The sequence below is a fragment of the Camelus bactrianus genome, chromosome 5 (assembly GCF_048773025.1).
Source record: "Camelus bactrianus isolate YW-2024 breed Bactrian camel chromosome 5, ASM4877302v1, whole genome shotgun sequence".
Classification (NCBI taxonomy): domain Eukaryota; kingdom Metazoa; phylum Chordata; class Mammalia; order Artiodactyla; family Camelidae; genus Camelus; species Camelus bactrianus.
The window spans coordinates 52,545,688-52,560,737 of NC_133543.1; the positions used below are offsets into that span (position 1 = coordinate 52,545,688).

At 47.4% G+C, this 15,050-nt stretch overlaps 1 protein-coding gene across 2 annotated transcripts in view; it reads left to right on the forward strand.

The window, feature by feature from the left end:
- The window catches only part of GORASP2 (golgi reassembly stacking protein 2), a 28,533-nt gene extending 23,134 nt beyond the window's left edge, over positions 1-5,399 (forward strand). For both annotated transcript variants that reach the window (XM_074363879.1, XM_074363878.1), the window contains 3 exons: positions 1,506-1,592; positions 2,620-2,730; positions 4,340-5,399. In XM_074363879.1, the coding sequence (XP_074219980.1) occupies positions 1,506-1,592; positions 2,620-2,730; positions 4,340-4,689 (548 nt within the window). In that variant the 3' untranslated portion in view covers positions 4,690-5,399. The remainder of the gene's footprint in view (positions 1-1,505; positions 1,593-2,619; positions 2,731-4,339) is intronic.
- Positions 5,400-15,050: the final 9,651 nt, after the last annotated feature.

Below are 15,050 nucleotides of genomic sequence, written 5' to 3' on the forward strand. Positions count from 1 at the left end.
AAGACAGAAACATAAATAAAGCAGTAACTGCTCAAAAGAGACCAAAAGAAATCAACATTTTTCACTTTGAGCAAATCAGCTTAAAGACACTCAAATATTCTAGCATCATGACATGTGAGAAACCACTTTTTCTTAGGCATTTATCTTCTGTCTTTGCTCTTAATTATATTGCTGCAAAGTAATCCAAACAGTAACCGCAGAAACATAGAAGTATGTGGATTTTTTTTAAGAAAATGTCTCCTGTGGATTTGAAAATTTTTGGATTGAGAAATTTTTAGAAAATGAAAATATCCTTTTGAAACGGCATTAATCAGTGTGACCTTTTTTGGTTCACTCCTCAACACTTCCTGTCTTCCTTCCTTCCTTGATTTTTCTGTGGCAAACTTAACATTTTTCACATGCTGTGTATTTTACTTGTTTGATATCTGTCTCCCTTCCTTTTCCTGCTCCTCATCAGAATGTAAATTTCCTAAAAGTAGTGATTTCTATTTTCTTTATGCTGTGAAGTCCCTCAGTGCCTAGAACAATGTCTAGTATATAGTAGGTGCCCCCTCAAACTTGAAAGGCTAAATAGACCAGCCAACCACTCAGCCCCTTTGAGAATCTGATAAAGCAGAGAACCCTCCTCTACTTTTGCATGCTTTCAACTTCTGCCAAAAAGTAAATACATGACGAATAAGTTAATAACTATCTGAAAATGGGTGCTTCATACTTTTAGGCACAATTCATTCCTGCTACCTTATTTAAGCAGATCTCTATAAGACAAAATCTAGAATCCATGTGCACTATGACTGTTGTTTGAACACCAACAAAACCTCCCACATGAGTAGGTGGTAAACATTAATAGGTAATCTTTATTAGGTATTATGCTAGGAGTTACTTAAATGTAAAGAACATAACCTCCTCAAGCCAACATCAGTAGAAATGGGAGTGCCCTAGACTTCAAGAGTGTCACAGAACCTAAGGTCAAAAGGAAATGGAGATTCAGGAAGCCAGGTCATTCTCCCCATCTCTGGAGTTCTGCGTGCTTATCTGCCTTTCAGGCCATCTGTGTCATTCTCCTCTTTCACAGACCCAGCATCTGTTTCACAGGTCACTTGGCCCCCCAGCATCCCCAGGTTTACATGGCCTTCTAGGTCAGGAGCCCAGTAGAGACTGGCTAGAAACCTTGTGTCCCGTTTCCTAATTTCCAAAACAGTTCTCTAATCCAGCCCTGCTTAAGCCAGTTGTAAAACTCTTGCCTGGTGAGCTTAGCTGCAGAAGATTTGCAGAGCCTCCCACCCTCTTGGCCCAGGCTCTGCTCGTGGTCTTTGTTAAGGGCTGAGGGCAGAGAAGGAGCAATGGCAGTGACGCAGCTGGAGACCTGGACTAACTGGGGTCACGCTGAGTGAAGACCTGCCTGGCAGAGGGGCGGGGGGCCAGGGAAGGGGGCTGAAGGCTATCCTAGATAGTTTGTTCATTCCTTAGCAACTGAAATTTTTTGAAAGATTGTGCTTTTATTTTAGGTGTACCAACAGTACCATTATTGCCACCACAAGTAAACCAGTCCCTCACTTCTGTGCCACCAATGAACCCAGCTACAACATTACCAGGTACGCGGCAGGAGACTGGAGATGTAGGAAATAATAATAGTTTTATTGATATTTTGCATCCTAGAAAACAGTGGGAAAAAACTATACCTATGTGTGGGACTTTTTATGTCTTTGATTCTCATTTTATCTCTGCTGTAACTTTGTGACAAGTGAGAGCGAGTGGCAGTGAGCTGCTCGTCACCAGCTAGTTAGCTGCTGAGACCTGGGCGTTTAACCCCAGCCAACTCTCCACCCTCCTCCCTAGTGCAGCCTGAGGCAGGAGCAAGGAGTGTGTGGAAGCTCCTTCTTCTGTACTTCCTTAGTTAGGGCTTTCTGGTCGTTGTTCAGTGAATAAGACCTTGTGTCCTGGGGGAGAGTGCTCCTTACTTGGGTCTTCAGTAGCTCTGACATTAGGTGAGGTTTCCGTGTATTTCTCTTACTGTTCCCAGTGAAGACCGAGTCCCTTTACCCACCAGAAGACGATCAAATATTATCAGTGATCAAATATACTTGCCTGTGAGAGCCTGTAATTATATGGCTAAAGATGTTGTTACACAGACATATTAAGCCATTAGCCAAATGTGTACACATACAGAATGATAAAGCAAGTGTGGTAAAATGTTCAAGTTTGGGGAACTTGAATGATAGGTCTACATGGGGGTTCTTTATATGAAATAGCAACCATGAGTCTGAAATTATGTCAAAAGAAAAATAAAAGACTGAAAGACTGTAAACCTCAACCATCAAAGAAAATTCAGTTCATACTTGCTGAGATGAATCAGCCCTTTCTCCAAGACACTTAGGCTAGCGACATTCTTGCTCTCGGGTTTAGAAGTATTCATACATTTTAACCCTCACCCACTTGGCTGTCTAATCACTTAGGTATAGAAAGATGCTTCACTTAGGTGAGAGTTTGCTGTTACTGTTGTTAGTATACAAATCTGCCACACAGTAAGTAGACTTCTGGTATGCTCACCTTAAGTGGGTAGTATTTTTTCCAATACACAGTGATTGAATGGTTTATCTTTTGTCTCTGCCTTCTCTTCAGGACTGATGCCTTTACCAGCAGGACTTCCTAACCTACCTGCCCTCCCCAATCTCAACCTCCCTACACCGCACGTTGTGCCGGGGGTCAGCTTACCAGAACTCGTGAACCCGGGTATGTTGCCCGTCTTGCCTTCCTAGGACTCTGTCTAGTAAAAAGCTTTCTTCAGGAACGGCAGTCCTCTATTTCAGTTTTTTTCTGGAAAGGGCAGGTCAGTTTAACAAATTTTAGCTGTTTTAATAAAAATTAATCTTTTTTATTTAAAAAGTTTGAAAAAGAAGAGGAAGAAGAAAATCTTTGTGATTCTTCTCTGCCTGGCTGCCTCTCTACCCACTTTCTCCTCTCCCTGCACCCTGACAGCTCAAACAGCCTAAAGGCTACTTGTAGAAATAAAGAGCAGTGACATGGTCCGGCTGTAACTGAGCTGGATGTCCAGTTTGCCCAGTGGAGGTGAATGAGCTCCCTGTGGTTCTCCTGTGTTTTGGGCAGCTGCCATCTAGGGGTAGTGATACCTGTTTTGCGTGGCCCAGAAACTTATCACCCTTGCTCAGCTGGCTGGGTTTGTTATTTGATAAACATTCTCCATTATTAATAAATGTTTATATAATAAAAACTGAGGGATTTTAGCTGCAAATAGTTGTTAGCAGAAATTCAGAGTGTTTCCACTCAGATTTTATGCCCTGATGAAAATGAAGCAGCAGAGTGCCCACAAGTCTGCTCTTTGGTTAATGATTACCCAGCTTACCTGTAGCTTTGAGACAGTCGTATGCCATGGCTGTCTTTTAATTGTTAATCTCGGTAGTTTGGCCCATCAGTGATGTCAGTGAGTGAGTTTATTCCACCATGGTGCACACTGTCACGTTTCTGTCTAAATCATAAATGCCCTTGCGTTAACACTCACCATCTATATATATTCACTGCCCATCCTCATAAACTCATTTACTTCTCAGCACAGTGGTTTAAAAAAACAAGTGAAGTCGGTAAACTCAAACTGATGTTTACTTTTTTTTAGCACTCCCTTTGTCTTTTCTTTTGTGCCCTGTATTCCTGGCTCCTGGCTCTGCCCTTTCCCCAGATTGGCAGACTCTAAGAGCACTGAGGGTTCCACCAGGCCACTGGTTGCCCTGAACCTGTTGTATAACCTGCCTTTCCTGTTTCTTAAAGAAGTAATTTTCTCTTCTTTCTGCATTTCAAAATCGTTACAATAAAGCCGCCAAGTATACTATAGTTATCAGTCAGTCTCAGGGTATGAATAAAGGCTGAGTACTTCTGGTGAGACCACTGCAGAGGGCTCCATGACAAGCCTCTCCCTCATGACACCTTCACGGGATGCCTGACCCCTGTGTCTCTTCCTGTTGTCTGTCCAGAGAGCAGCTTTAAGTCAGCCTGTAGCTTGCCTGGCTGAGTGGGAGTCCTCCTGCTGGACACAGTGTAGCTGCGTCGCCCGCTGGGTGGGCTCCTGTCTTTCCCAGCTGGGAGGTTCATTTCTTCCCTGAGTTGGGCTGAGGCACGGAGGAAACCTTTCCTCCTGGCTAGCTGCTCCTGCAGTGAATATTTAACTCTGTCCCGGCCTCCAGCTGAGGATAAACAAAGGTTGTGATTTGTGTTGTTTCTTCTCAGCTTCAGTTTTCTTAATGAAATGCAAATGAAAATAGTCATGTGATGACGACTACTGCTCTTTAAGTGCTGGGACAATGTGTGATCTGTGCCGTTTTTGTCCTAGGTTTGCCACCTCTTCCTTCCCTGCCTCCCCGAAACTTAGCCGGCATTGCCATGCCATCCGAGTTCCCCATGCCATCCGAGTTCCTCCCGTCATTCCCTTTGGTTCCAGAGGTCTCTTCCTCAGCAGGCTCAGCGGAGCTGCTGTCCTCCCTCCCACCCACCGGCAGTCCACCCTCCGACCCCGTCCCGGCCACTGCAAAGGCAGACGCTGCCTCCGCACTCACTGTGGATGTGACGCCCCCCACTCCCAAGGCCCCCGCCACTGTTGAGGACAGAGTCGGCGAACCCACCCCAGCCAGTGAGAAGCCTGTCTCTGCGGTTACGGATGCAAATGCCTCTGAGTCACCTTAGCTTTGGACCAGCCTTCGGAATTGGCGTGGTGTGCTTATGTAACCACAGGAGCGTGTCTGGAAATGCAAACTCGTTAATTTCATACTAGTTTGTACCGTATCTGTAGGCGTCCTGTAAATAATTCTAAGGGGAAAACTAAGCAAGAGGATGTGGGCTTGTGTCCTGCCAGGTTGGGGTGGGGCTCACCAGCTGGGGAGGGAACAGTCAGAAAGCGCTTGTATTTTAAGACAACCAAAAGAATAAGGGTGGCTTGCTGCCAGGTTTCCACGGCCATTCTTGGGGGTGTACATCTTTGGGAAAGGTGGTGATGGGGTGTCCACAAGGCTCCCTGTCCTCCTGCTGCTCCTTCTGTAAGAAAATGAAATATTTTATGCCTAATACCCACACGCAACATTTCTTATATTTTGTAAATCATTTGCAAGAATGCAGACCACCTTGCTGAACCGTGAAAGGGAAAGATAGTTTATGTTTGGTCTCTGTGAGCCACATCTCTATTAAGGTTTACACAAAAATTCCAACTAAAGATGTTTGTTAAAGTTACACAATGTGCACTATTAATTGAACATCTTTTTGTTCAGCCTATACACAGATGTTTGTTTTGAGATCTCAAAATTACTCAGACAACATTTTGTAACTGCTGCTGTTGCTTTATACGTCCACCATAAAATGACATTTAAAAAGAAATAAAGGAGATGTTGCACAGTTTTAAACCAGAAGGTGGCACTTTGTAGCTACTTATAATATTATAGCTATACCGGGAAAGCAGAGATACAGCAATAAATTACAGTAATTTTGCTTTTCTTCTTGTGGTACATTTAGATTACAGCTCCTGATTGCCACTTGTGCACTTGTTCCTTCCCCATGTGTCACACTGCACTAATGTAATTTTTCATGTCTGATGTCTGCTTTCTCCTAAGTTTTCTAAGAGATGGTAAGTTACGTGGAATTGACTTATTGAATGAAATTAAATGCATATTATATCTCTGTTTTTAAAAAAAGATGAAAGAGATTCTTCGGTTATTGACCTGGTACAATCGTGAACGTTCCTAAGGGAGCAGGGTATGGAACCGATCTGTGACCACCCAGCTGGAAACTAGAGTTATCAGCGCCCTCCCAGCACCTGCCACGTTTTAGGGTATATCCATTTCTGGAGCTAGGTTTATACTTAAAGCTAAATGATAAAAGAAGGCTGCAGCTCTGATAGCTTATTCTGTTTGCATTATAAATACTTCTAGACTATTTCTCTCAGTTACCAATCCTGTTTTTTGAAAAGGAGATTATAACAAGTAGGGGAAATAGTCACAAGTATATTTAAGTTACGATTTTTTACTTTCCAGGATAGGAGAAGCTGAGCAAGTTGTTACTGCTTTCTAAAAAATGTTCATTTTTTTTAATGTTAAGGAGATACCATAATGGAAAGCACATAAGTAATTTTTAAGCCTTAAAGATATTTCTTTTTCTAATAGCAGTTCTTCCAGTGCAGTGAGTGATTCTTAACTCTTATGAGGTCACAGTTCTCATTTGAGAATGATGACAGCCCTGGATCGTCTTCCCAGAAAAATGTCCATAAGCATGTAAAAAGTACTAAGCTCTGGGGAGAGAAAGGGATTCTTAAACTCACTTGGAAGTTGGGCACAGACTTGGCTGATTGGCTCATTTGATCTTCCTGAGGTGGAAAGCACTTATTTTAGATAGTCTCTGCTTCCTTCAGAAAAACCAGTTTTGGTATTTATAAACAATAGCAGGTCCTGTTCCAGGGGCCAGAAACCCAGATTAAAAGATAGCATCCCTACCAGGAGGTTACGTACTTGGCCTTCTGGAGGTCGGCGTTGGCAGTGAGTTCTCAGGGCACCGAGGATAAGTGCTCCAGCCATGGAGGGGAGCCCCACGGTGAGAACGGCCAGCAGCCAGAATTACCTTCCAACCCTTGGATCATTCAGTGGACCCACATTCACGCAAGAGGCACAAGGCAGTGATGAGGGAGGACATTAGTTTGAATAGGCTCAGTCATCATAACAATTCTCAAAATAACAGTGGCTGAAACAAGTTTATTTTCTCTCCCATGTTCAGAGAGTTGGAGGTGGTGAGGCTGAGGCAGGACCAGCCCACTGCGGTGTCAGAGACTGTGGCTCCTATTTTGTAGTTCTGCCTCGTGTGGCTTCCATTTCCAAGGTCATCACATGGGCCCAGATAGCAGCTGGAGCCCCTGCCATGCCCTCCTTGTTCCAGACAGAAGAGAGGCCAGCCCCCTTCCTTTGGGGACAGTTCAGAGATGTTTCACGCAGCATGTGTCCTTATATCCTTGTGGCCAGTGTGGAGTTGTGTGGCCACTGCTAGCTGAAAGGGAGGTTGAGAAATAAAGTCTGTCCTGCCACATGCCCAGCCATTACTGAGAAGGAAGAGTAGTGAGGCCCGGTGAGCAGCCCCGCTGTGTGTTGTGTGCAGCAGAGCAGAGCCGAGCCCTCAGGGGCCCCCACACAGCACCACTGTTTGCCGGAGATTTGATGGAGCCAGAGGAGGCACTTTGGCCAGGGCGCTGGGGCAGGGAGCAGGACGTTTTCTGAGATGACATTTGGCTTGAATTATTCAGGCAAAGGTGGGGCAGAGACCATCTGAAGTTAGGAAAAGTCTTAAGAGTGTTAGAGGAACGGCAAGGAGCAGAATGCACAGGGCCAGATCCTGAAAGGCCCTGAGTGCTGGGCGCTGGAGCTGGGGCTGTGTCTTAAAAACAGGAGTCACTGGAGGATTTCCATGGAGAGGAGCTCAAATCTGCCTTTGAGGAAGCCTGCCTGGAGGTGGAGGCTGAAGGGGCAGCAATAGTGCCTCCGGGCAGAGGACAGGCTGCTGTCACCTGAAGGCGCTTTGTAGCTGACACTGAGTCTGTGTTGCCTTCGCTTTTCCCCTTTGCTTTGTGTTCCTGTTCTGCGCTTGGTCCCTTACTAAAACACCTTCCTTATTTGTGTGACTGCAACTAATATTCAAGGATGGCCCTGCCTGGGCCCGAAGGGAAAGGCGTCCCCTTTACTTATCTGACTGCCCGGCACAAGGGGGTCAGGCCTGGCTGCAAATTAGAACCACCTCAATTAGAATATGGATTCCTGGGCCCTTGGAGTTTCTAGAAAGCTTTTCAGGAGATGAGAGCCACTAAACTTTGTCTCTTTCATTCAACCTGACCCTCCCCAGCCCCGGTGAGTAGCAGGTCTGGACCGCCTCCTAGCCTGGTCTATAACTTGAGGAAGTAATAAGGCAACAGAAGGGTCACTGTCTGCTAACACACTTTCACCACTTAGCAGGCGCACACGTTAGAGAAGGGACCCTTTTATCCATGGCACTGTTTGTAGCAGATCTAGGAAGAACAATTTCTAGTCTCGCTAACCATCATGTTCCTTCAAAGGCTTCTTGCACGTGAGCCAGTGTGATTAACTAGAAGAATGAGGAGTTAACGCCAGAACCTCAGGCCAGTGAAAGGGCAAGTGAAACCACTCCCAGGCTGGCGTCACTCTGGGAGCTGGAGAGAGGGACGGGGACAGAGAGAATGCGCTGTTCACAAGGATGCAGCCAGGCACAGGCACCTGCCTGCCAGCTGCGGAGGGCAGGGACAGGTTTATATCTGTTCAAGAGCAGCCGAGGACTAACAAGTGCAGAAAAAGCTGATTTTCTCAGGGGTTATGCGAACGCGGGTGCCCTCTGGCCACTCTTCACCAGTTCAAACAAAACATGAGAAAACATACCATCCACTGATGCACGTGGGCCAGGGATTCTGTGTTACCAGAGTTGAGGTTGCAGCATATTTCTTGGCACTAGACAGACACAGGCCCAGCTCCACAAAGGCCACTGGGTGTTAGGATAATAACAGTAGCCAACATTCCGTAAGTGCTCCTGGCTCATGGGGTGAATACTGAAGCGAGTACTGAGCCAGCTCTGGGCAAGCTCTTTTGTAGAAACAGTCTGCCCAGTGAACAAGATATGGTTCCTTTGAGCCACCTGTATATTTTTAAACGTTAATTGACTACCAACATTTACAAGTCAGAAGATTTCACATAAATCCGTATTTCTGGTTTTATGTGAAACTGGTTGCCCACCTCTGGCAACATTGGCTCTTCAGTCCCACGAGGAAACAAGTGCATACACCCTCCAGTTTGCCACCTCGCCCTCTGGTTTCTGCCACTTGCCCAGCGTCTGAGGTTCAGAGTTATCTTGGTAGGGTGGGAAGCCTGGGCTTCAAAGAGTTGGAGAGTTCAGAGCCTAGGGATCCAGGATCAGAAAACAAGCTCCTTCATGGACTTCATTCTTTTGGATCCATAAGTCATGGTGAAGTGGGCACTAAGCTTGACAAAATTTGAAGCAGTTGCCTAAACTATAAACCTGGGGGAGAAACAGGTTTCTCCCTGGAAACAGGTCCCTGGACAATAACAGGGACAGGGACAGGGACAGGGGTTGGGTTTCCTCAGCCTCTTTCGGAAGCCAAGTCTGGGACCAAGAACCCATTAGTTATCTACTGTAACAGCCAAATCTATTGAAAGGTATCATCAGTTCTCTTTTTTATGGACCAAGGAGTAGATAATGAGAGGTCCTGAATTCCCCAGTGACGTCCTTGCACTCCCCTCTCTATGGCCTCATCTCCTGGTAAAAGGGAAGCCATTGCCCGGCTCTGGCCAGGCTGACCTGGTTTGAGACCAACTAGTAAGTTCCTCCGAGGTTGGGGGGAAAAGTATCTTCAAGGAACACTTGAATTAGGCAGGGTTATGGGAACTTCTCATTTCTTCTCTTGCACTCTTGTGTATCAACAGAATTTTTAAGAGCACATTTGAATTACTTTCTAATCGAACACACTAGGATTATTTTCATGTAGGGGAGAAATGAGAGACTTCTATATAGAGCCAGGCTGCCTAGCCTGGAGGGGAGGTGCTGGCCATCTCCAGTGGCATTTAAAAGCTCTCTACTAAGAAATCCCTAACACTGGCTCTAGATTAGAATGATCAGTGATGTTTGCCTGAATAGACTTGCACTTTAATGATCTGCAATGTTATGTTGTGTTTGTAAATCGGTTTGGCCAGAAATGTCCCTGTGTGGTTCAGACAGCTATGCTGAGCAGAGAGGCCCAGAGACATGATGGCAAGAGTCCACATTGTCTCTAGCGATTGTTCTGGCATTTAGACATCCTGGAAATAATGTCAGCTGTCAGGTACATGAAGTAAACACAGTTCTAACATTGTTTCATTTGAGAGCAGCAGCTGAACAACCTGTGCACTTAGGGGTGGTGGGGAACAGAATTGTGAGAGCAAACCCCATCTGTCCTGTTAGGGAGCTGAATGAAAGCAAGAAGAAACAGACTCCTACTACATGAGTCCAGGGGCTCAGAGCTCATTCCAGTTTTAATAAACAAACATTTTCCCTCCTTGGTCTCTGCCAAGTTTTTGTTTTTCTTTTCAAGGAATGACCTGAAATAAAAAGGGCATGAAGCCTTAGAGACAGTGAAATCCATTTTTCCAGAATCAGATCTCTACTAGGCAAATGAAATGAAAACTCAACCCACTGGGGTCTTCCAGGAGAGGACAGATGAGGGTCGACTGCGGACATGGAGGGAGGCAGAAGAGAAGGGAATGGGACTGGGCAGGCACAGGTTCTGGATTTGATCCCATGGTTTGAGATTACCGAATGTACACGGAGAAAAGTTGTGTTTTCCAGTTTAGTTACTATATATATTTATTTGAGCGTGTATTGAAAAAACAGCTGCATTGGATGAGGCTAAAGTAGCTTCCTTTACAAATAAACTTTAATGAAACAAAGGAATCAATTTAAAGAGAAGTATTGAGTTGAGAGCAGGTGCCAGGTGCCAAACTGGGGGAGTTTTCCTAATTAATTCTCCCGGGCATCCCACAGGTGGTACCGATATCTCCACTAACCAGATAAGAAATCTCCTCCAGTTCCTACAGCGGGAAACTTTGGGGGTAGGAGCTGACTCCTAATGGGTTCGACCCGTCCCAAGCCTCAGTTTTGTCCCACAGGGCATGTGGCCGCAGGGCCCATCATTGACTGCAGTTGTCTCCACCGCCACGTGGAGCGGAAGCCCGGCCTGCAGCGCTCTCCGCGACCACTAGGTGGCGCCGGGAACCTGGAAAAGCCGCGCCCCGTCGGAGGCTGCGGGGTCTCCAGGCCGGCCTCGCAGGGCCCCTGGGCGGGGCTGGGGCATCGCAGGAGCGGCCCCAAGGGTGGGGGCGCTTTTTGTTCTTCAGAAAAGGGCTCGGGGACTTAGCCTCCAGCTTCCCTTCCACCGCAGGCAAGTTCAGCCGGATGGAGATGCAGAAACGCATTCAGCAACAGCAGTCCTGTTCCAACACAATTTTAAAGTAACTGTATCAACCTGAGGGTTGTTAAGATAGAAATGAAAATCCCTTCAGGTGTCTGTGAAACCCTCAGATACTTAAAGAAGCATCAGAAGTCTGAGCCCCTGGTGTGGGTGGTGCGGGGATCTTGCTCCCCATTCCGCGCCCCCACGCTCCCTCCCGCTGGACCCCCAACCTTAGGCTTCCCCCTGAGGTTAGAGCCTGGCCATGGTGGGCGCACCTCGCACCGCCCAACAGCCCTCCGTGGGCAGACCAGACTCGGGCCTCTCTCGTCCTCCCCACTACTCCACAAGGCAAACATTCCTGCTTCACAGGCAGGCCCAGGCGCGCCTACGTGGGGCAGCTGGGGTTCGACCCAGGTGATCCTAATCCAAAGGCCTTCCCCCAACCCCGCACCGCTTATAAGTAGCCTCCACGGCGGTGCGCACGCGCTTCGGGGGCCGGAAGCGGGAGAAGAAGAGCAGGAGCGGGAAGACTTGCACGGGGAGGTGACGTCAGGGCTTTAAAGGATGGATAGAGGCTCTCAGACGAAGTGGAACCAACTTGCACAGGCAACAGCACCCGCAGTGAGTGAAGGTACGTTGTACACAGAGTGTTCTGGAACTGCACTCGGCTCTAGGTGCCTGGAGCGGGAAGAGCGGCGCCTGCAGCGGTAGCAGTTGCCGCGGGGTCGAGGTCAGGGCCTTGGCTGCCGTGTTGAGGACCTCAGGCTGCACCTTAGTGGGGAGTTGATAAAAGCTTAGTTGTTTTTAGCAGGAGAGTAGAGTTTGCTTTTTGCAAAGATCGGTGGTTTAAAAATCTTCCTCTTTAGCAAGCAGACAGCCTTTTGAAAATGGAATATGTGGAACATAGACTTGAAAACCAGATCAAGGTGGAGCTGCTGGCAGCTCCGCTCTGAGCAGGAGGGAGAGGCATGGGCAGCATCCCTGAGGAAGGTGGGCACAGTCACCCCAGAGCTTTACGACGTGAGAGGAAATTTTAGGATCTCATCTTACCCCCAAAGAGACCCCTAGAGAAGTGCTGCAATGCCCTGATGTCCCGGCTCTCCAGCCTCTGGATCCACCTCATTCCCAGCCCCCCAGTGCCCTGCTCTCGGTGTGGCTGGGGAGCACCCGCCCTTTCTCCTGGTCTTTTAGCGGTCTGGGAGAGCCGGGACCCCAGAGGGGTGAGACCTCATCGTCTCCTGCTGCTCCTCTCCAGCCAAGGCAACCCTTTACACCTGGGCGCAGAAGAGCGATCCACGGACCAGTGCTTCTCAACCCCGGGTGCTTAAAAAAAAAAAAAAAAAAAAGCCAGTGCCTATGATCAGGGAGAGCAACTTGAGGGGCCTTGGAGATCTCCCTGAAGTTCTCATGTTACGGATGAAGAGAGTGCAATCCAGGGAGGTGAAATGACTCTCCCTCACGCTCACAGCTGTAGGGGTGGTAGAGCTGGGCCTAGGACCCAGGTGGGAATAGCAACCATTCATTTGTTTTTTCAGCCTGGCCGCAGCGTGTGCCCCGTGGGGATGGGAAGGGTGGAGCTGCTCACAGCCTCGAGGGAGACACACGGAGTTCTGAGGCCACCGGAGGGCTGGGTGGAGGAGGTAAGTGCAAGGTCCTGTGCGTGCTCATCGGGGATGCTTTTAAGGCAAACCTGAGCTAACAGGACCCTCACTTTTATCAGAATTTAAAATGCCAGTGATTTTTCCTTTTTGTCAACAGTAAGACAGTGCAGTCATCAGGAGTCAGTTGTGATGAGAATCTAAATTGAAGCAGCCTAGTCAAACGGTGGCCACAAGGGCGGGCTCCTGGAGGAGCTCCTATAGCTGGAGGGGAGCCTGGCGCTTGGGCTGCAGCCCTCTCTGGGCATTGGAGTCTTTCTGCCCCTGCAGACGGGCAGACAAGTGGATGTGGAGTGGGTGACGCGGGTGAAAAGGTGTGGCAATGTGACATTTGAGGAGGCGAGGCTGCTCCTGGGGTTACACCCCTCTGTTTTTGCTCCTTGGTGGCAGGGACAGTGCTGATGGTAACCATGTCTTCAGCACCTGGCACATCCCTGGCTCACAGCAGGCACCTGATGGCTGCTGAATGCGCAACCATCAGGCTTGGTCCTTGAGACAGGAGGGAAGGGGGCAGCACACCACCAGTGAAGGGATGGCACAGCAGTTGAGGACAGGACAAGCTGGTTAGAACCAAGATGGTGGAAGGTTAGACTTCCAGTGGAGCTTGAGCCTCATGGCACACCCACAGGCGCCATGGCAGTTCCTAGACTGACCTTGAAAGGCCAAAACATAGGAGTGAGGAGCTAATTCTTGGAAATCCCCACCCCTCCCCCAGTATAGTTGGAATAATCCTCCTGCTCATTAGCATGTGATATTACCGAGCCCATAAAAACCAACAACCGCCCCCCCCCCATCTTGGTTGCTCTCTCTCGCCTTTTGAGACAGCCCTCACTCTGTCTATGGAGTGTGTATCTACTTTTACTTTAAACTAAACATCTCCACCCCTCTTGGTCTCTTTCCCTCTTGCCTTTTGAGATGGCCCACATTCTGCCTATGGAGTGTTAGCTCCTAAGCCGCTCTCCTTTCTGAGTGAGAGGACCCCTGAATAAACTCACTTTACGATGCCTCGCTCCAGAATTTTCCTGTGTGAGGCAAGAACCTACTTTCCAGCATCATCCTCATCTAGCTTGGGGTCTAGCAGTGGGACCCAGATGAGAGTGAGTCCATGTGGTGATGGTTAGAGTAGGAAGGGCAGCAGAGGGCACCCACCCCCACATTGTCCCTCCCTCGGCCAGGGACCTTTAACAGGGATGTGAGGGGTAGGGGCATGGCTTCCTTGAAGGAAGTACAAGAAATGGGGATGGTGCATGGAAGGCGGGCTGGGGAGACCATAATCCTCCCTCCCCCAGGGGGTGAGAGCTTTTAGGACGAGAGCGCGGTCTGGCGGAGGTGTGCTGTGCATGTGACCTGGGTGACATGAGGGCGAGGGCTGCTCACACCTGCTCTGCCTCTCGCACCAGGGCCAGGCTCTGTATTCTTTCCCCATCTAATTGAGGGGTGAGGGGCAGGGAGTTCAAAACAGCAGGTGTTTTTGTTTTATTTTGTGTTAGGATTAGGGGGCTTAGCTCTTTTCTCAAAGGTAAACAGGAAGTTATAGGAAGGAATTGAATCTAAAGAGAGTCTCACTTTCAAAAGGTGCTATTCAGGGATTTATTTTTTTAACTTATAACAGGTGGGCAGAATTCATAAAGGTTCTCAGCACTGAAAAAAATACTGAAATATCTGAACATGTGAGAAACTAGCAGCTCTTTGGAAACTTCAGAGAACAGAGTGGTGTCTGGGCAAAACTGCATTGGATAAAACATTAGCAAAAGTATCAATAACATAACTATGGAAGGACTTAAGTTTATACAGGTAACAAAAGCAACTCAAGTTATGTGAGAACCTTGTTGGAGAATTACCAGGGAAAGATTTTTGGTTTAAATGATTTCCAATTTTTCAGTGCAAACATTTATCCAAAAGTTTCTCTTTTGAAAAGTCAAGGAGAACAGACTGTATTAAAGTGTATCTATGAGCTTCTTCAGATTAGAATTCCCTAAATATCTGGAGTATTGCCGGCCATTATTGCCAGTATTCTCAGTTGCAGCCTAGAGTATCCTTTTGCACTTCTGATAATTTTGTGGGTATGACTGTCATATTATTTCATCTCCAAAATGAGGAGTTTTCACAGTGAAATGGTCTTAGTTATTTTATGCTAGAGTAGCATGGACCTTTGACTTTTTCAGTAGCACTTATCACATTATTGTCTTACCACAAAGTAATTTCACTTTTTTGTGTGTGATTCTCTAATTGTCTGTTTCCTCTATTGGACTCTGGGCTCCACAAGGACACTTTTCTGCATCCTGTATCGTCAGAGCCAGCAAAATGTCTGAAACAGAGTATATGCCCTGTAAATTCTTTTTGGATGAATTGGAGGGAACTTTGAGGAGTTTTCAGACTAAATAAGACCCCATTTTACAGCATCCCTGAAT